At 40.0% G+C, this 22,301-nt stretch overlaps 1 protein-coding gene across 13 annotated transcripts in view; it reads right to left on the bottom strand.

The window, feature by feature from the left end:
• Positions 1-22,301, bottom strand: part of PDE10A (phosphodiesterase 10A) — a 536,527-nt gene that overhangs the window by 102,352 nt on the left and 411,874 nt on the right. For 11 of the 13 annotated variants that reach the window (XR_006723129.2, XR_012508502.1, XM_045513215.2 and 8 more), the window contains one exon: positions 3,846-3,874. The exons of 1 other annotated variant lie outside the window; for it this stretch is intronic. Coding sequence is in view for 8 of the 12 variants with exons in the window: in XM_045513215.2 (XP_045369171.1) it covers positions 3,846-3,874 (29 nt within the window). In the remaining 4 variants the exon portion in view is untranslated. Of the gene's footprint in view, positions 1-3,845; positions 3,875-20,194; positions 20,256-22,301 lie in introns of all 13 variants that reach the window. One more of the 13 variants, XM_074368030.1, reaches the window with a different exon arrangement.

Below are 22,301 nucleotides of genomic sequence, written 5' to 3'. Positions count from 1 at the left end.
TGGGAAAAACAGTAACTCCCAAGGGCAGAAGACAGAGTTTTAGAGATATTCAGAGACAAAAAAAGCAACATTTACCAACAAAATTAAAAATACAACGAAACACATCTTACAGCATTTCGAGGGGCAAAGACGTTACCCAAGAAATCTAGACCTGGCTGAAGTCTGTCTAATTCTAGCACTCAGCCTCCACATAGGCTTCTTACCTGGATGCTTTCTCTCCCTTTCCTTGTCAGAACTCTTTGTGATTCATAAGCTGGACCCACTTTATCACCACCAATAATAGTAAAACAGGAGAAAGGACTACTTGTGCTGAGCAGATGGAAACAAATGACAGACCGACGACTGACGCCACGTCCCCCCAGCGCTCGCCCGCCCCGAGCTCTCTGCCCAGGGCTCCTCCTTTCATTCATTCAGTTCATGCCCAGAAGACCTCCTTCTGTGCCTTGAACATTCCTGCCTACACCGTCTGCCTGGAATACTTTTCCCGCAGTTCTCAGTGTGGCTCCCTCCTTCACCCCGCCTCGGTCTTTCCTCTGCTCCTGATAAACCGTCCCTGGCTGCACACTCGCACCCCAGCACCATATCCTCTGCCCTGCCTTGTCTCTACAGCACTCACTGCCACTGAACCCAGGGTGCGTGTTATTGATTTGCTGCTTATTGGCTCCACACTGATGCTGATGCTGTGAGGGCAGCATTTCTGTCTAGGTTCTTCCCTGATGAGCCTAGAAGAGCGGGGGCTTAACTACCATATGATGACTGAACGATGGTGTCTGACTGGAAAAACAACAGGCTGGCCAAGGTATGCTGATTTTAACAAGGCGTTGACACAGTACCTCGTATTATTCTTATAGGTGAAGTTTCTATGTATAGCATTGTCCTATTTATTTTTTAATAAATCACTGAAAAAAGGGCATAGGAAAACAACTTGGGAAAACTACTCAAATGTGTGGCCTCAAAACAGGGAACTAATGTGTTAGATGAGAGAAGTGAGACTGAGACTTCACTCAAGAGGTTGGGTTGGGTCAAAACAAGATGAAATGAAGCTTAAATAAATGTACAGGGGGAGGACACAGCTCAGTGGCAGAGTGTGTGCTTAGCATGCACGAGGTCCTGGGGTCAATTCCCAGCACCCCCATTAAAAACACATAAATAAACCTAATTACCACCCCCCAAAAAGACAAAAATAAAAAATAAATGAAGTAGCTATATAGTCCTGTAGGTAAAATTATAAATGAAAACCTGCTGACGAAGGAGCTTGCTCGGTTTTCCTCCCACTTCACCGATTTCTCCTCCTGAGTCTCCTCTGCTGCCTTGTCCACGTCCTCCCCACCGCTGGACAGCTGGGGAGCCCAGCGTTCGGTGTCTACATGCCACAGACCCCAGACACATCTGCTGTATCTGTATCTCCAGTTCTCCCTTGGACTGTTCCACAGATGCACAGTTTCCAAGGGCTCTCTGGCCCACCTCATCTTATCAGGTTCAAGCCAAAGTTGGTCTATAATATTGTGTCACAGAGGTCACCTTCTAAAAATATATTGATAATGTATACTTTGTTCAGAGAATGTCAACCCAAATCCTAAGGAGGCATACAGGAAGAAATTATTTTGTGAGTATGTTTCACTGGGAAGACAGAACGCGATCTCCCCGTTCAAAGAGCTCTCACACGGAGTAGGTGGGTAGCTTTTTTGAGTTGCTACAAAAGTCAAAACAACGCTAGTAGACAGCAGTTAAAGAAAGGCTGCTTGGCTCTAAGTGAGAAAGTCCCCCACGATAATCAGAACTGCCTGGAGGTGTCACAGTCTGCCTCACTAAGAAGCACGCTTTTTTGACATTGGATGTGCCAGTCACCATCTACCAGAAGGTCACAATGGGTATTTCTAAATCTTAATTTTCACTTAAAACAATGGTATACTGTTTCATGAAGCAAATTCTGAGTGCCAGTTGAATGAGCATTGACCAAGGTATGGGGTATATTCACAAAAAAACAAAACAAAACAAAACTGTAAAAGGTCCTACCAACCGACCCTATTCTAGGCCATCAGCTCACGTACTGAGCATTTCTCAAATGGGGATGCACTTTCTCCAAATTTGGCATAAAATAAGAAAACCTTATAAAATAATAGCAGAGAAAAGTCATTATGTGCAGTTGATTATCCTTTCTAATGGCCTTAGAGACAGTATGTGGCGGTCGGAATCCAAGATGTGTCATGGCAACATTTTGTGTAACTAAAATATAGGGAAATGCATCCAATTACAAAGCCTACTCTTTGTATGGTTCTTCTCCCCAAATAGAACTCAGCTTATATTTGAAGGGGTGGACAGCAAAAACAAAACCACTTATGACACTATGATACAAGATCTTTCCACTGGGGGACCCTGGTGGTGAGGAGAGCGTGTTCCACCAAACAGGTGAATAGAGTTAATGCTGATGTAAGCACGGTACCAGGGGTGTGGCTCTAATCTTTGTGGTCAACAGAACAGACTGTCAGGAAAATGCCCGGGTAGGCTGATGTCACCTCCTGGGGGCATCTCTTTCCCCACCTCCTTCAAAAACAACGTCTAAAATCTTTTGAGGGTTGTAAAGGTTAAACTGAGGTTAGGGATTCCCTACAAAGTTAGTCTGGGTTAAAGAAAAAAAAGCAGCGTATTGATGAGTAAGTTGTAGTTTTCCCTTCTTGTCTTTGGTTTACAGACACGTGGGGGAGGCCTGAGACAGCGGCTTTGCCGGTATCAACACCCCAGTGCTTCGGCCTCCACCCAAGTCCACTCGTGACAACCTTCTTGTCATCCTCAAACACTGCTTTGTAGCCACTTCTGCTGCTCCCAGCAGCTGTGAAAATTTCAGGCAGATCCTTCTGTCCCCAGTATACCCTGAAGATCTTAGACTTGGGAACTTTCTGTGAGCTCTGCAAATGCGAAGGTGACAGTGCAGGCACTCAGTAAAACCCTGAGACTTACAGAAACCTGAAGTGTCTGTCAGGCTGCTACGAACAGAGGAAATTCTGCCCAGTCTCCACCAGTGGTCCCGGCCATTCAGACCCTCCTCTCTTCAGGGGCATACATCTGTATACGTGACTTTGTTAACAGCGCTACAGTTTATATCTTATGATACATAAGGTTGCATCAGATACAATTCAGACTTGACTGAATTATTCAATAGATTTTTTTCAACATGTAACCCCTATTTTAAGGCCTTTGTCTGTGAGCAGGGCAGGTAACGCCGAGTCTTTTCCGCGTGTAATCACGTAGTCACAGGCTTGCGGCACTGAGCGCGCTGTGCTGCAACGCCTTCCACACTCGTGCCCCGCTGCCGTAAGCCACTGAACTTTACCACTAAGTGTCTCTCTTGGACGTGAACCCGTGCACTTAATATTTATAAACGTCCTAAAGGCTGTCATGCCCTCAGTTCATGAGTAGCCGCCTTCTGTTCTCCCACAAAGAAGGTGCAAGAAAGGAAAGGCAGGGCCCCAGGCAGCGCGGGTGCATGAAGGCACCAGGAAGCGGCTCCCGCCTGGGGAACCTGGTGTCGGTTTTTCCAGAGAAGCCAGAAATTCAATCTTAATATGCGCTCTCTCAATTTCTAAGTGGTGGCAACAAATTCAGAATACTCCAAAGGCACGTGCAGGCCAAATGGAATGTATCTGGGAGCTGAATTCGGAGTGAGGCCTCCAATTAGCATCCTTTCTCCCTACTGACTTTACTCCAGACTCGTAATGAGCAATCCTCTGGGGAGGGCACGGTTTTCGTCATGTTTTTTCTGACACTTTAACGTTAGAGGGCTGAAAATATACAGGAGAATTTATTTCCTGTGTTGTGGTCACAGAGATGATGTTCGCATTACTCACCCTGCTGACTTCCTTAGGAGCCGATTCATCTGGGGGATGGAGAAAGAAGGGAGAAAAAGAGTCAGAAACTCAGAGTAGTTTGTGAAACACAGAACATGTCATTCACTCTCAATAAACTAGAAATCTGTCTGTAATGATTCCTCTTGTGAAATCTCAGAACTCGGTTTTAAAATGCTGTATAGTAAAAGTTAAACACAGTAAATTTCGAGCTAGACACACATTAATTCTGGAGGGACATGAAATTGCACAACAGCTTGCTGGTCATTTTCGAGATGACTTTTTTGGAGATCCTAAAATGGCAGTGCCTGCAAATAGGGATACAGTCTGATTTATCAAATACATGTACCGAGAAGAGGGCTTGTGATATTTGCAATATTCTACATGAGAAATCCCACACGGGTATCTCCAATGGTCACCAACACTTGTGCTGTGCTGTTGCCAGCATTCCCAGTTTGCTGAAATAAGATATGTGCCTGCATGGGACCCCAGGAAACACACCTATTCATAGTGCTGCTTTGTACCAGGGGTCCCAGGAGGTGGCGGGGGGGAGGTGCTGTTTGTACCAGCATGTCAGCATTGTTCACTGGCAAAATGAGATTGATGGACTGGTCAGGTCCAGGTGAGCCCCTCTGAAGTGCTCTCCCTGCGAGGCTGACTACGTGGCAAGAGTGAGCCTGTGTAACCAACAAGGTGTAAGAAACAAACCGGCCAAGACGCCGCTGCAGGTCCACCGGCTGTGACACGGGGAAGACGCGTTGATGCTGCCCCTCGTCTGGAGACCCGTGCAGCCCCTCAGCGCGGGGCGGCCTTTCCCGTACTGCCGCTGCTGTCCCGCGTCTTGTTTAGCAATCACGCCCCGCCTCACCACTACCACCAGTGCACCACATGCCCCAAACCTAATGTATTCTGTGTGACGCCAAAGCACAGCCTGATCTTGACAGGGACAAAAACGTCCCACAAGTCCAGACAGGGTTGTGATTCTTCTTCCTCCTTCAATATTCTTAACTCAACCACTGAGATCTGTTGTTTCTTCTTTTTTTCTAATCTTTCCCAGATTTACTGCTTACCACTCATTTCCACAAGTAACACCAAGTCTAATCCCAAACCACACATCAACCAGCAGCCTCTGAGCCTCTAAGCCAGTCCCGGAGTCATGCCCACACACACGTGCATGCACACACACGCTCACTCACCCACTTTATCTTCCAAAAATACTCCACCCATCATGCCCCTTGGATGCTTCAGAACCCAAAGTAAACTAGGTTCCAAACCGCTGCATGCTGATTCTCCCCGGGAGCTTTTCAAAAATCACCAAGCTGGGGACTACCGGACGGCAGGTGATCAACAAACAGTACCTACTTCTTGCATTACTGTAGTATCACACACTTGCTTCAATATTTTTCTTATAATTGTTCCACCATGGTCTGGGTATTGCATCTGATTTCCCTAAGAATGTAAGCATCTTAGAAGAAAAACATTTATTTTATCTTCTACCCTGAAGTCATAACATAGAAACATTTCATTTACTCCTTTACTTCTAAATTCTCAACCTTTCATAAGCCTTTCTGGAAACTGAACTGTTTGATTTGATCATTACAACAAATTTATTAACAGATTATAAAGTTACAGAGGCTTATGTGTTTTTAATTTTTTAAAAAACTTTTATCTAAGGAATTCACTGAGCAGGGTTGAAAAGTAAGGGTGAATTAAAACGCACACAATGGGAAGCGGCAGCTGTGTGGACAAGTTTACAGTGGGACTGAATGGAGTTACCAAGCTGTGACCCTTCGGAACCATCCACTCCCCAAGCGTCACTATGATTTGAAAGTTACGTTTCCTCTTGATTCAGTTTTGGTGGATGTATGTTTCTAAAAACCTTTTTTCTATATAATTGTTCACAGTATCCTGTATGGATTTTTTGTATTTCTGTGGTATTGGCTGTAATTTCTCCTCTTTCATTTCTTATTTTGTGTATTTGAGTCCCCTCTTCTTTTTGGTGAGCTTGGCCAGAGATCTGTCAATTTTGCTCACTCTTTCAAAAAATGAGCTCTTGGTTTTATTAATTTTTTTGTTTTCTTCTTCTCTATTTATTTCCTACCTGATCTTTAAAAGGAATATGCACATATAAGTGTGTGTGTGTGTGGGTGTGTGTCACTATGCTGTACACCAGAAACTAGTTCAGCATTGTAAACTGATGGTGCTTCAATTATAAAAAAATTTTTTAAAGTTAATTCAAAGAAGAGCTCAAATGTCCATACATCTGTGCATAAATGTTCCTTCTGCTTTTTCTTTTGTTTTCCCTAGTGCTTCTCAAACTTGAGAAGTTTGCATAAGATACTCTACTGACATTTATTTATTTAAAAAAAAAAACTCCAGCTTTTTTGCTTTATGGAAAGTTTCTGAAAGAAAAATGTTACCTATAATGTATTTCTGGACTTTTTATCATATGTACAGATTTAGAAATGTAAGCTCTATCTCTTCCTCCAACTTAGAAGTCAAATGATTTCTGTTAAGGGAATGTCAGATGTCAAGCCCACTGCATGCAGGGAACGTGGTATTTTACTGAGGGAATTAATGACCCCAGTGAATTTGCTGGGATAAGGAAAACTTGCTTCCGATTTCCTCTACCTGGAATTTTCATTTAGTGGAACTCTTCTGCCAAGGAAAATTTAAGCATGTTGAGGACAATTCATTAATTTCTCTTCCACGGTGGGTGGCAGTGGAGGCGCCCACGCAAGGAATAGGGCAGCCAGTGGCTCGGAGCGTGGACTGTGGTTACAAGCCCAAACGGACAGTCACTTTGCTAGGTGTCTGACTTCTTTTGCACCTTATAAGTCTGAAGTGAAACAATATCCTAGCAATATAATTTGATATCAAAAAATAGTTCTTTCCAGAATGACATTTTCGAAGTAACAGGTTAAGAGTGCATGACTCAGAATGTCTAAGAACCTACAACTCTGGGACGTCTCTGTGCATTTCCAACACGCACTTGTGACTGAACTATTCAACGGCCTTTCAGGCGGGTCAGCACGAAGCTCACTCAAAACCGAAAGGGTAGGGAATCACGGGCAAGAGGGAAATCGCCATGGTAGCCAGATTTGGAGTCATTCATGAGCATCGGGCTAGCAACAAAAGCGTTCATGACAGCCGACACTAACTTTTAGGTGGTGCTGGGGTTCTGTAAACATGTGTTTACTCAACGAACATGTCCTGCAGGTTCACCATACGCAAGGTATCTACCCCCGTTCTCAGGGAGCTTAAATTCTACGGGGACTAATAAACAAGAAAATTCAAAAAAAATTTCAGAAAGGGAATATTGATGCTTGTTAAAGAGAAATTAAAAAAAAAAAGAAGAAAACCAACTTCAATCTAAACCTCATCTTAATAATTTTATTGAAGCTTTAGTAAAAAAACTCATTGACAGAAATATCTCCTGGAAGATTCCCTAGTAAGCACACCTTTCACAGGAAGTACTTAATTTTGAGTATTTTATAAATCTTCATAACTGGGCATGTATTTGTACTTTGCTGTTTTGTGATCACTTTTGATATCTCTTTTATATGAAATGGGATTTCAGGAATGATACAAATTTATAAGACCTAAAGAAATTTGTATTCCGATGGCTGCTTTAGTTTTGTGGCTGCTTGTAGCAGACTTCTCTGCTCTGTTGTTCACTTTGAGGAAAGAGCTCCAGAAACAGAGAGCAGACGAGAACTCCACTAAAGCCTGTCTTCTTTAGAATCAAGAAGAAATTATTTTCTTACTACTTGATCCATGAAGACTATAGACAAAAGGGAAGCCCATTTAAGAAAAATGAAACATAGTAAAGAAAAATTGAAATTAGTTTAATAAGTTATTGTAGGAGATCTTAAAAAGATCCATTTAAAATTAAGCATTAAAGAAACAGCTAAAAGGGGTTTTGATTGATTCTTATAATCCTTAAGGATTTTTAGTCCTTGTTGATTTTTTAAAATTTTCCTAGTAAAAAAGAAGAATTTGAGGAGGCTTACAATAAAAAATACAGATGCCACATGGTCCAAAACTGCAGATGCTCAAAATGATGATGAATGTTCATACTTATTGACCTGAAAAATTGTCCATGATTTGGTTAAGTTAAAAAGAGTAAGAGAAAAGCAAAATTATCTATATTAGCTAAAAAGATAAGTGTATGTACATAATACACACTTTATAAATTATATACACACAAATTGGTTTCAATTATAAATTATTTTTTCTGCAGTATATCATATTACCTCACAAGTCTGAAATGAAAAAAAAATAGGTTCACATATAATTTGCATCTCTGTAAATATGTATTAATATTGTTAAAAAGAAACAAGCAGCCCCAAATGAAGTCACTTCTACTCAGCTTCACCAAGGCTTAACACCTACTAACTGCAGTTCCAGCCGCCACCAGGAAATTTTAAAACAAAGCTGGAATTTCCTGGTGCACACTAGTGAGGCAACCCGTATGCTAGGACCCCCACCCTTCCCACTAAGGGAGGGTGACTTAGTCCGAAACAATCCTTTCTTCTGTTTTGCTAATAACTTCCTTGTCCCCTCCACCTCTGCCTACGAAACCCCTCCATCTTGTACAGCTCCTCAGAGCACCCTTCTATTTGCTAGTTGAGATGCGACCTGATTGTGAATTATTGAATGAAGCCAACGGATCTTCAAATTTGCTTGGTTGAAGTTGTTTTTTGAAAATAGTATCTTCAGATGATGAAATTATGTGATATTCTCTTTCTCCTGAATTTTCACAATCACAATAAACTGCAATAAATTGCAACTTCACCACGGAGGACTGCCCCCGACTTCTTCCAGATGGATACCAGAATACAGCCTTGCACGGGGAAGGGGCTAAATGGACTTTCAGAGCATGTGACGGGGCCGACGTCCTGAAGAAACTCCACCTTTCGGGAAGTCCAGCCGAGTTACTGCGCGCCACTGTGGCTGCACCCGAGGAAGTCCCCTTGCTGCTCCAGGACGCTCCCAAGTGCAGCTGACGGATCCTGTCCCTGCTCACTTGTTCCACTGGCCTCAGTGCTTGCCTGGGGGCGCGGTCCTGAGCTGCAGGCCGAGCATGGCTCCTTCCAGCACTCTGGCCCAGCCGCCTGTCTTCTAACAACAAGGTGCTCCTACAGCTCAGTCTACAAATATTTAATACGTGTCAGATACTGAATAGATGTCTCAGTTGGCCCAGTCATACTAAAGGGGAGAACTTAAGTTCCATGGTTTTGAGAGAACTGCTTCTTCTCTAGAACATGTACATTTATGTTGGACGTATGTTTATTTATTATTGATTCCACCCAAAGAAATAAAACAAAGACGTCAGGCAAATACTTAGTATTCTTGAGATACTAACAAAAACTACTAAAACTGAAAAAAAGAATTTAATTGTCTGCAATTTTCAGCATGTTGGCTCTTTCCTGTTACCACAATCCTACTTCTTCAAGATTCCTAGTATCACTTAAGAAGTGAGGACTTGTAGATAATTCTGTATTAAGACTTTTTACTTAACTGAAAAGTAACAGCAGCTTATAGCTTATAGCAATGAATCACCGAACCTTCGTTTTCCCTTTGTCTGAAGTTCAATACGGGTGACATTAGTTATAGTATTAAAATAATAGTCCACTTTGCTTATGAAGGATTAACAGCAACTGAAATTGCCTTCCAGGCATAAACAACTAGAAAATCATACAAAATATATGAGGCAAAGGTTTTTAGACCCTGGTCAGCAGGCAGCACAAGACTGTAATCCTAGAGATAAAATATTTGGAAAAAAGTCAATGCTGTCTCAGGACAAAAGCTCACAGCATACTAGGAATTTGAGGAGATTTCTTTAAGCTGATAAAGAGCATCTATGAAAAATCTACAGGTACCATCAGACCTGGTGGTGAAAGACTGAGGGCTTCCTCTCTAAGGAGGGGAACAAGGCAAGAGCATCTGCCCTCACCTTTCCTATTAAACACGACACTGAAGGTTCTAGCCACAAAATAAAGCAAAAAAGTGGGTGTGCTATATAATTAATATTAAACGTAAGTATTATATATAGTATATAGATCAGACAGGAAAAAATAACAATCTTTATTCACAGATGACATGATAACCTAGGTAGACAGTCCTAAGGAATCTGTGAAACAAAACACCCAAAAAAACCCACTACTAGAATAAATAAATCAATTTAGTAAGGTCACAGGATGCGAGGTCAGAGAAGACTGTATCCTAAATAGAGAAATATACACTGTGACACGATAATGCAAACAACCCAGAGGAGCCAAGTCAGTTTTGAAAAATAAGGAAGTTGTAGAAATCACACTACAGTCCCTGGCGTCCCGCAAAGCTGCTTGATCAGAGCTGTGCGGCGCCGCCCCCCACGTCCTCGCCAGCACGCATCTCCTGCCTTTTTGGTAACAGACGTCTGAACAGGGGTGAGGAGGTTTCTCACTGTAGTTTCTACTTGCACGTCCCTGACGGGCAGTGAAGGAGGTGTTGTGCGCTTGAAATATATACAATTTTATGTGTCAATTACACCTCTGTAAAGCTGGAAACAAAAATCAAATAGTGTGATGGTATCAACCTAGTATCAGATACATAGATAATGAACCAAAAGAGAGTCTAGAAACAAACATATGGATATACGTGATTTTTCAACAAAGGTACCAAGGTTATTCACTGGAGAAAGAATAATCTTTTTCAACAAATGTTGCTGGAATAAATGCATATTCATATGGAAGAACAAAGCAAATAAAAAAATCTTGATCCTTATCTCACACCACATAAAAAAAGTAACTTGAAAGGAATCATAGACCTATACATGCATGAAAACTATAAAACATAAAAGAAAATGTTGGGTTAAGCATATTTCTAAGATTAAGAAAAAATTATAAAAGAAACAGTTGATAAAACAGGCTTTATCAAAATTAAACATATTGGCTCTTCAAAACACACTGCAAAGAAAACAAAAAGAAAAGCCACCGACTGGGGGATGTGTAGTGTTACACACCCAGTAAAGGACTTGTATCTAGGACATATAAAGCAATATTACAACTCAATATTAAGATAACAAATAGCCTCAATTTAAACACTGGCAAAATATTTGAATTGATGCTTCACAAAAGCAAAAAGAGAAATGGCAAATAAACTCATGGGAAAAAATGCTCAACATACTTAGTTATTTGGGAGATGCAAACTATAACCGTGATGAGATACCACCATGTACCTGCTGGAACAGGTAAAGTTAAAAGGAGAGGTTGTGAAGCAACTGGACATTGATGAATTGCTAAAAGTGCTGTGTACCCAAATTATGGGGCATCACTGAGCAACAGAAATGAACAGAGCGCTGATATACACCACAAGACAGGTGAGCCTGAAAAGCATTAACCCAAGTGGCAGAAACCAGGCACAAATACTGCATTATTCCACTTACATGCAATTCCTAAACAGGAGAAAAGGCAGAGGAGAGACTGCCCCAGACTAGAGAGGGGTGAGGGAAGGAAGACTAGCTCCAAAGAGGCACATGGGAACCTTCTGGGATGACAGAAATGTTAATGTGGTGACAGTTACAAGACAGTATACATTCATCAACACCCATTGACCTATATACTCGAAATTGGTCAGATTAATTTACGTAATTGTACCTTAATAAAGCTCATTGAACAGAAAGTATGTCTTGCCTTTAGGCCTTAGTTCACTGTTAAGCAGGTGCCAGGCTTTCTTAGCTCTACTCTTGGCTTGTGTTTCCATTCAAGATACCATCTCGTCTAGAACTTCCTCCTGGCCCCAATGGCACCAACCTCCAAGTCAATCCTCCACATTTACTGAGAACCCTGCAGCCTGACCCACGTCATTCTTTTCCCTGAAACTGCCTCAAATCATTCTGCAGGGCTCCAGCATCCACACTGAAGAACACCGCGGGCAGAAGGCAAGCAAGCCAAGGGAATCTCACGGAAAGGACAGAGGTGCTCTAGCAATAGGTGGCTGGGAACTCAATGTGGGTTTCAGGCAAGACTTCAGGGACTGACAGCCACAGCAGGAGTCCACGGGGAGGCCTGGTAGGAAGACAGAGCCCCTGACCCCATCCATGGTGAGTGAACAGGCCCTGAGTCACGTTAGCCTTAGAAGCCTGATCAGCAGGCTCGACAGAACCCAGGAGGACAGTGTTACGAGGCCCAAGGTGCTCACCATCACTGCTGTGCTTCCTAAACTTCCACGTGAGCCCAGCTGCTTATGGAAGAAAGGAGTCAGGAAGAAGCTGCCCCAAACGGGAACTCTGACACAGCCGCTTTGGAAAACAGTTCGGCACCGTCTGAAATGCTAGTCCCAGGTATTTAAGTACGCAGAACATCAAGTGTCCAAAAGAGACGAAGCTAACGCAGAAGATGTAAGTTTTAAAGTAGAAGTAACTGAGAGCTTTAATTGCTGAGATTAAATGTTTTCTACCAGTAGGAAATGAAATTCATGATCAGGAAAAACACAGATAAAGAAAATAAAATTATGTCCTCTTGCGTATCCAAATCAATCTTGCTGCTGTACTTCCACAAAGGCTAAAATGTTGTCATGAAATTCATTAGTCTTCAGTATCCTTTAATTATAATCAATTATAAAAGTGAATTAAACATTTATTTGCAGAAAAGACTGCTGAATTAAAAATGCTGTGTCTGTAGTTCTCTGGAAATTGATAAAAGAACTGATAACAGAATAATTCTGGATCCTGTGATGGAGAAGTTGGTGGAACAAGTACAGTCCAGGGAGAAGTAATTTTTCAGAATATTATTTTGGAAAATTTGAGAAGACAACCACTGGAGACAAGAGGTGATATTCCTAAATTAAAATGCATTAAAGGTACAAACTATTAGGTATAAAGTAAGCTACAAGAATATATTTTACAACATGGGGAATAGTCAGTATTTTATAACTATAAATGGAGCATAAATCTAAAAAAATTGTGATTCACTGTATCAGACACATGTAGTTTACATAATATTGTCACACAACTATAATTGAAAAAAACACATGATAAAACACTGCATGAGAGACCAACACTATGGTATCTTTCTATTAACCTGTAAGTAACTAACTTAAGATAGCTATAATATTAAATATCTAGAATGTTAAAATAAATTATAGGATTATTTCTCTGAGATAAGTGACTGAATATTCTTCACCTCTACTATGATCTCAGTAAACCTGAGGTCTCTAAACAAACTGGCGGTGGTTCCACGGCACAGGTGCAGCCAGACGTGTTTCTAGGGGCTTCAAATCAAAGCGCTCACAGACAGGCAGGGCCATTTACTCGCTATCAGATCTTCAGGGTTTGGTACTAAATACTGCAACCTAAACTTTGGTGCATATATCACTCGTTTCCAAACATTTTCTAACAAAGCAGGTTTTAATTTCCGAAATAAAATCATATACGATATGGAATAACTCAATACGTTAAACAGATTTAAAAACTAGGGGCAGAGATCGTAATTCCAGCCTCCTTTGAGACCTCGTTCCTGTTTCGCACAGGCTAGAAGATAAAAAATGCATTTGTCAGATTTCCATGTACCGAATCAGACGTACTGCTAACGTGAGAAAGTGTTCAGAATGGAGCTGCGAGGGAGAAAGAAGGCTGTGAGGCTTTCCTTTCTCTGGGGGGAGGAAAGCAGAGACATCTCGATCTCCAGCCACCAGAGTCCTGCCTCTCTGGGCTTCCTGGAGCCAAGGGAGCAATTTCACAGGTCCAGCTGAGCAAGCGAAAGTCTGAGGCCTGACAGTCTTGGTCACCCCATCTAGAGTTGACCCCTCCAGCCCTTCCAATGATTTTTTAAGTTGTCCAATGCATTCCTTCTGTTTAAGCTAGCTTAGATTGGTTTCTGTGACCTACAGCCAAACCCTAATTGATGTGGTTTATTAGTAAAAATTTCTTGTTAATGTTAAAAATTATTGGATATCTGATTGTAACGTCAACAAATGAGAACAAAGAAGATATTCTGACTCACATAAACTTTTGAAACAGATGTTTACAGAGGACATCTATAGTCTTACATCCGTCTGAGGATAGGATTTATTTCTGGATTTTTTTGGAGACCCGTAACGGTCCACTTAGATAACAAAATATAAAAGATAAAATATTGTTTGGGGAGGTTTATGGTTTCCTTGTTTTTTAACAGACTGCCTTACAAATTCACAAGTCTCTTGATTAAAATGACTCAGAGCCTTCAAAGATATATTTACAAATTTTTCTTTCAATGTTGAATCACTAAATATATAACAAATACAAACACAAATTTCTTATAGCAAGGAACACCCAAACACACAATAAGCCAACTCCTGAATATGTTCTTGTGATTAAATGTGCACTGAATTAATTTTCTTGAAAAAGATGAGGGCAGAGCCAAAACTTTACTAACATGACACATTTATAAGAAGTTCAAACAAATACACAGATAGGTCACTATAAGCTTAGGTCACCAAAGTTTTATCTGAGTTCTTCATAAAAACAGATTGAACCAGCAACACAAAGTTACTCCCTTGGTGGTCTCCGAAAGATTAAAACTTGGTACATGTAAATATTCCTATTACTTTATTATAGTATTAAATATTAAAATAAATTTAAGTCAAGCATTTCTGGAGTCTCTGGAGCACATCCCTAGATGTACAGAATTCTAAGGAACACAGCATGAAAACCACTGTTTCTGTGATTCTATTTCCTGTTACTTTCCTTTTTGTTTTATGCCACAATTAAAAAGATAAAAGAAGATTCCCAAACACAGGTCTGAGAACGATCTAGAAAATGAAACACATTCAAATAAAGCAAGCACAGAAAGTCCAGGCCTCAGCCACGTGCCCTAGATAACCATGTCTTATATCTAATTTCAGGCACACAACAAGATTTACATGAGTCCTGAGTGCACAAGCTTCAACTCCCCAAACATTTCCCTTGGGTTGAAATGTTAGCATTTTCTCTCTTTCATTTCTCATTGCATTTATTTAAATGTGTTTCTATTTTAGTTCTAAAATAATGTTCACTAGGGTTTCCCGTTATACAGAAGGACCGTCTGCCTAAGCATTTGTATCTCCGTCAGCAAAGTGAGCTTTATGGCTGTGAATTACAGCCTCTCACCTGTCCCTTACTCTGGCTTTTGTCTTCCTCATGCTACTTACAACCTCAAACATAATGGAAGATGTGTTCACTTGTTATTTAATTGTCTGTCATCCCTCCACCCACACTACAGTGAAAGTTCAATGAGAGCAAAAATATCTCCTGTAGAATTCTGTATCTTCAGAGCCTAGAACTATTTCTGATGCAAAGTAGATAATTCAGTAAGTATCTGTTAAATGAATTATTGGATAGATAATAACTACTTGATCACATTTATCCATGAATATAGAATAAATAATCATGAATAAATATTTATTCAATGCCTATGACATTCTCAGCCAGAACATATCAGAAGATCCACCATCTTCCATCAACGAACTGAGCAGCTTTCATATCTATCACGTCACTGCAAGTATAGAACAGACAAAAACCTTGTCTAACCGTCCTGAAGCCACCATTCTAGTGAATATCCAATTTAAACCACTGTGTGATACAGGTCAAAGAATTTATGCATATCTGACATCACAATCTCTTCTAATTTACTAGAAAGTACGTTCATAAAATGTTGATAAAAATAATAATTAAAAACAAGTAAACAAATCAAATAAACACTGCAAAATATAAAACCACACAACCATACGTTTCAGAAGGTTCAAGACTCCAATGCCTCCACTTTCTTGACCTGAGAAAGCCTGGTAGTACAGTGGAAAGAGAAAGGATGCTGGAAACCGACAAACTTCCTGACTCTTCCACCTTATGAATGTTGTGAAGATTATGTAACAGAGGGATTGTAAATGAATGTTCATTTTCCACTTAAATGCACATGTCCTTAGACCCCCGCTGTTATGACGCTCCTGGCAGACAGACCCTGAGGGCAGCAGCGGCCATCACACTGTCCCAGCACGCTGCCCTTCAACCTGGCCAGCCTGGAGGAGGAATGCGTCCCCATGCCCCTTGTGGGGCCATCTCACTGCTCGGTGGAGTTCTGACTACTAGTTTTCCAATCCCAGAACAGAAGCAAAACATAACAAAAATAGCAAACACTGTTCATGGAACAAAATATCTGTGGGAAACTGTCATCCTTGAGAAAATTTTGGATTAAGATGTAACATCATGGGAAAGAAAAAATGACACAAAGAAGCACAGCTGAACGGTTTCCATTCTCCTTCTCCTTCTCTTCTGTTAAGCACTTAGCCACATACTTCTCGGGAGCCAGCGAGTTCTACTAGTAAGCCCTATTATTTGGGGCTCTTCTAGGGTAAGACAAATATGTAAAATATTTTTGGTCCATTAAAAAAAGCTTTGAAAATTTTACACAAATTCTAAATTGTTTTATTAACAGATTCTGGACTATATCCAAAATGTCATTTTGAAATGTAACAATGTTTTATTTTTAATTTAAATAAACTATCTCAAAACAAATATATATATATATATATATGTCACAAACCACTTGAATAATCACGTCAAAGACTACAATACATGAAGCCCAGAAATAAGGAAGAGACTTTTTTCAAATTGGAAAATAGTAATAAAAGGTGTCATTACTTATATTTTTGTTATAAGCTCCAGGTCCCCCACATCCGCCCCAGTACTTGGTACGGCCAGTGTGTTTAACTGTGGCCACTCTGACAGGTGCGCAAGTGATGCTGTTTTCTCATTAGCAGCTTTCTTGAAGTCTAATTTACACACCGTAAAATTCACTCACAATAAGTACACAATTTGGTGATTTCAGTGAATGTACAGAGGTGTGAAATCCTCACTACAGTCCGGTTTAGAACACTTCCATCGCCCCAGAAAGCTCCCTAATGTCCCTGTACATTCAATCCTTGTTCCCACCCACAGCCCAGCCACACCGCTGGTGTGCTCTGTCTCCACAGACTTGCCTTTTATGGGTATTTCATATAAGGGGAATCACACAATATGCTAGTTCCACCTGGCTTTTTTCATTTAGCACAGTGTTCTGAGGTTCATCTATGTTAGAATACTTATCAGCGCTTCATTTCTTTCTGTTGTCAAACAGTATTCCATTATACGATTTCATCACCTTTGCTTTTATCCATCCCCCAGCTGATGGACACGTTCGTGGTTTTCAGTTTGGAGCGACTCCTTACAAAGTTCCTACGAACGCTCGTGCACGCGACTTTTGTAGGGACACCCTTTCCTTTCTCTTGGATGGATGCTCAGGAGTGGCTCTGATGAGCAATAAGGTGAGTTTAACCTTTTAAGAACCTGACAAACGCTCTTCCAGAGAACCATTACCATTTTACTTTCCCAGAAGTAACTCATACAGGCTCCAGTTCACCCAAATCCTCATCACCTTGATGCTGTCTGTTTTACTACACTGAGTTCAGAAGCGCAGAACCGCGTCTCATCGCCGTACTCTAGAGTTAATCATGTTGAACAGCCTTTACTGATCACCTGCATATCTTCTTGGGGATAATGCATATTCAAGTTTGTCATCCTTTTTTAAATTGGATTGTTTACTTTCTTACTGAGTTTAAGAATTCTTTATATTTTCTAGACATGAGTCTTTAATGTGGTCTAATTTACCAGTTTTTTTTTAACTTTATGGATCATGCTTTAGGTATTATATAAAATAATTCTTTGCCCCACCCATGATCATGAATATTTTTTCCTGTTTTAATTTCAAAATTTTAGCTCTTACAGTTAGATATATGATCCATGTTAAATTACTTTTAGTTTACAATGTGAGGAAAGGATATTTTTTATTTTGCATGTGGATGTCCATTTGTTCTGTAACTCCTTTCTCCCAATGAGTTGCTTTGGCATATTTGTTGAAAATCATTTGACCGCGTAGGAATTTGTTTCTGGACTCTGAGTTTTGTTGCATTGATCTACATGCCTATCTTCACAGCAGTAACACAGAGTCTAAAATATTGTGTTTGTATACTAAGTTTTAAAATCAAGTAACGTAACTCCTCAATGTTGAACTTCATTTTAAAATTATTATGGCTCTTCTAGGTCCTTTGCATTTTATAGTCAGCTCCTCATTTTCTACAAAAACAGACTTCATGGATTTTGACAGATACTGCACTGAATTTATAGATCAATTTGGAAACAACTTCTTCTTGACAATATTGAATCCTCCAACCTATGAACATGAATCTGCCCCCATTTATTTAGATTTTTCTTTCATTTCTCTGAGCATATTTTATTGATTTCAGTGTATGAATTTTATTTTGCTAAATTTATTCTTAAGCTTTTAAAACTTTTTGATGCTATAATGAATGAAATTTTCTAGATTTCTTTCTGATTGTTCCTTTCCAGTATAAAGAAATGGAATTGATTTTTGTATATTGATTTATGTTGGTGTCCCTGTATCCCGTGACACTGCTTATCATGCATTAGTTTTAGGAGTTTTCTGTGGAGTATCTGAAATTTTCCGCATGTAGAACCATGTATCTGTGGACAAAAGATTTAGTTCTTCCATTCAAATCTGGATACTTTTTGTTTTGTATTGCTCAAGTTAACCATTTCCCTTCTCCTACTTTTCTGAGACTTTTTATTATGAATGGATGTAGAATTCCGTAAAATGCTTTTTCTGTATTAACTGCGATGATCATGTGTTTTTTTAACTTTAATAAATTTTAAAAATTGATTGACTGAAATTAAACCAATTGGCGTTCCCACTGGGTCATGCTATATCATCTTTTTTTACATGTTACTGCACTTGGCTTCCTAATTTTATGTTAAGGATTACTGCATCTATGCTCATGAGGGACTTGATCTATGCTTTTCTTGTGGTATCTCTGTCTGGTTTCCACAGCAGAGTAGTACCAGGTACACAGAATGAGTTGGAAAGTTTTTTCTTCTCCTCTATTTTCTGCAAGAGTTTGAGAAGGACTGGTATTATTCCATTTTAAACATTTGACAGAATTTATCAGTACAGTCATTTGGGAACAAGCTTTTTGTTGTGGGAATACGTCTAATTACGTCAGGCCTGTTCAGATTTTCTCCTTGTTGTTGGCTCAGTTTTGGTGATTTGCATCTTTCCTGGAATCTGTTTCATTCAGGCTGTCTAATCTCTGGCTTGAAGTTCTTCATCCTCCATCAACTGCTGGTGGGTCTGTCCTTAAGAAGCTGTTTTCAGGTCAGCTGGAGTTTTATGCTGTTTGTGCCCTTTACAAGGGTGACCAGCAGAAGCTGTGAAGAGACTGGGGTCCTCTCCAGTCTCTACTCACGTGTGCATGTCCTCGGCCAGGAACAAGTTTGCCTCAATCCTGACTGAAATCTCAGGCTGGTACAGCTGGACTACTGCCAACCTTCCCCAACTCCTGGGCCGCCAGATGCCAGTGAGCTGGGAGAGGAGACTGCCTGCCACCCCAGGTTGAGTGAGCCCTTCAACTGTGTCAAAGAAGCTGTCAGAACCTCTGCACCAACCAAGGGGGCAGAGGGTAAAGGAAGAAGCTCCAGGCCATAACATGACAAATGCCCGTAGTTCTTAACCTGAATGTCACAGTTTTCAAATCATAAATGCCTCTCGAGTTTAGTATGTCTTTGACTGATATCCAGAGACTAAGATGGCTGTTTTTGCCCATTACTGTCCACTTTACAACTGCTTTTTAGGAGAGAATTTGCTGCTTTCTTCACTCAGCCATAGCTGGAAGCCCAGCTTTGCATCCAATCTCACCATTTTCCCTGAGTAGCAGCAACTCTAAACACGTGGTCCAAGACCTCTGGGCTCCCACAGACCATTCAGTGGGCTCACAGGTAAAAACTATTTTCATAATAATACTAAAATGTTATCTGCCTCGCTCTCCTTTTCTCCTAAGAGTATACTGTATTTTTCAGAGGCTACATAATGCTCTCTTGATTCATGGAACGCATTCTTTGTTTTCTAATATTTTCTAAAATGTTTTAAGGTCATAGCTTTAGCGTATAGGTATGTGAGTTTTCAGAGGCTAATTCATGTTCTCAACACCTGCACACTGCTTTTATTGACCATCATTGGTTATACCTATTATAGTCTCTGTAATTTCATTAACATCCATTAAACAATTATTTTGAATTCCCAAGTTTTCTTTATACCTACATAGAAACAGAAAAAATACACTTTATCCAAACTATTATTATTTAGAATTTAATATTTTAATTTCATCCTAAAAATTGGTTCATAGTATATTTTCTTATATTTAAGGATAGATCATTGGCTTTAAAACAGGAGCTTAATAAACTCATTTTCTCAACCTACAGCTGCACTGTTTATGTCTAAAGATACTGAAAAAGATGAACTGACCTATCAGAAGGTTCTCTGACTCATGGAAGGGAGGAGTCTACTCCAAAGAAACAGGGTGAAACTGTAAATAAGAAACAAAAATATAATAAAATATCACTTTCTTGGCTTTAATAATTTACCTTATCCTCTCTTATGTGACAGAACATTCTCAAAAAGTATTGTGGTTAAGTTGCAAGGTTATTTTGAGACCAATCATTCAGTATACAAAGAAAATAATGGAATGTTTTAAATGTAGACATGATGCATTCTTTAAAAGCCCAAAATTGTTTGCAATAGCTTTTCAAACTAGGTACGTCAAAGCCACTGACTGCAGGGTAAGTTACTGTTGCTGTATTGACTAGAGAAGCGCACACAGTATCTGAGAAAGCAATCAAACGTACAGTCGACACCGAACGCTGGGAAGTCAGTCAGAGAATTTACCATGTTCTCATGTTTCCAGTGATAAAGTAACTCATTAAAGAGTTAGTTACAGACATAAAGGACTGAATCAGTATCTGCAAAATTGTAATTTTGCCTTGAAATGAACTTACAGATGTGGCTGTTGTCATCATTTTCATTATATTTGTCTAAAATCAACACATAAGAATCAACAAAGACCTTTTCTATGAATATTGGACAACAGATATAAGTGGCACTTAAATATTCAAAGTGTTGAATAACTTTTTAAAGTGTCATAGCTTATCCTGGAACATCCGTGCTGACATTTGCTTTAGCAAAACTGCCTGTGGCTAGCACCAGTCCAGGCAAGCGCTCCACACTGTGCTAGCAGTCATTATCAATTTTTTCTATTTCATATACTAGCAAAAACTAAATAAAGTATTTTATATAAATATTAGGCAGTGAGCACAAGTGGTAATAAAATATTCTAAGTGTTAAATAGCTTTTTTAAACCTCTCACACAATTGCAGATAAAATATTGCCAGTTTCATTTAAGATGTCCTCGATGAAGCCGGCCCTTGTTGTGGAACTTGCTCACTGACCATCACCAAGAGGTGCCAAGTGGATGACCTCAGCACCAAGCATATCCTCCCCACCCCTCGGTGTAACTCAGTCCTTCTCATCAGATATTTCTTACATCACAGGATATGCTGGGTCATATGGCAACAGAGGCAGAGTCTTTTGGATCATGGCCTGGATCTGCTACAGGCAAATAGTGCTTGCTCTGGGCACAATCAAAGCCCAGGCTTTCGTGTTACTCAGTACACAGGACAGAGAATGTTCTCACGTATGAAATATGCTCCTTCCAGAACTGGAGCAGGCTCCCAGGAGTATGCTAACTGCTTTGTAGCAGGAGGTGCAAGATGCAGTAAATTTCATGTTACTTTGCAGGCAAGGACCCAGGATCACTGAACATCTAAAAACTGTGCTGATTTTAGGATGATGTCTGAATCACTGGAGGGTTTATCTCCAGTGGTAGGCAGGTGTTTTAACAAAATGACTCCCCGGGGAAAGTCTGCCCTGATTTGTATCATTTCCCAATCTCTGTGGTATAAATATTCCCATGATGGGCTGAAACCAGCTTGCACAGGCTCACAAGAGTCAATTATTAAACTCCCAAGAATTTCACGAGTTGGTTGTTAAAATAGACATTATTACCTAATAATATAAAATTAAAATTAAATAGAATATACTTACAAGGTAACAAGTATTGAAAACTCATCAGTCCCTAATTATTTTATGAAATTTGACTGTTATCTATACCCTTGAGGTTGTTTACGTCTACTGTAGCTGAATGGCAGAGATCCCATGTAACACTGTGTTCCTGCGTATCTCTTCGGAACTCCCTGTTTGGTAACCTCACATTGGTCGCTTGATGTAGGCCCTGATCGCAGTAATTCAGTGCTCTGTTAGTAAGTGTTTACCAGCTCTACCAAAGGAAAATCAGCATTTTCTGATTTCTGTGGTGTAAATACTTCCACCATGGTTTATTTCAAGCTACCAACTTTGATATCAACTGGATCATAAAATTCCTGAAAATTTATCAACTGGCTGAGCCAAAACAAGCCACTTCAGCATGCTACTGGTTCTTTCTATTTATACTTGTCATTAATTTTGTTGTCATGTAAAATTTTGACTTTTAAACACATTATGTGAAAGTTCATGATTT

This window comes from Camelus bactrianus, chromosome 8, assembly GCF_048773025.1.
Source record: "Camelus bactrianus isolate YW-2024 breed Bactrian camel chromosome 8, ASM4877302v1, whole genome shotgun sequence".
NCBI lineage: Eukaryota > Metazoa > Chordata > Mammalia > Artiodactyla > Camelidae > Camelus > Camelus bactrianus.
The sequence above is the reverse complement of the archived record's forward strand: the minus strand, read 5'-3'. Positions and strand labels throughout refer to the sequence as shown.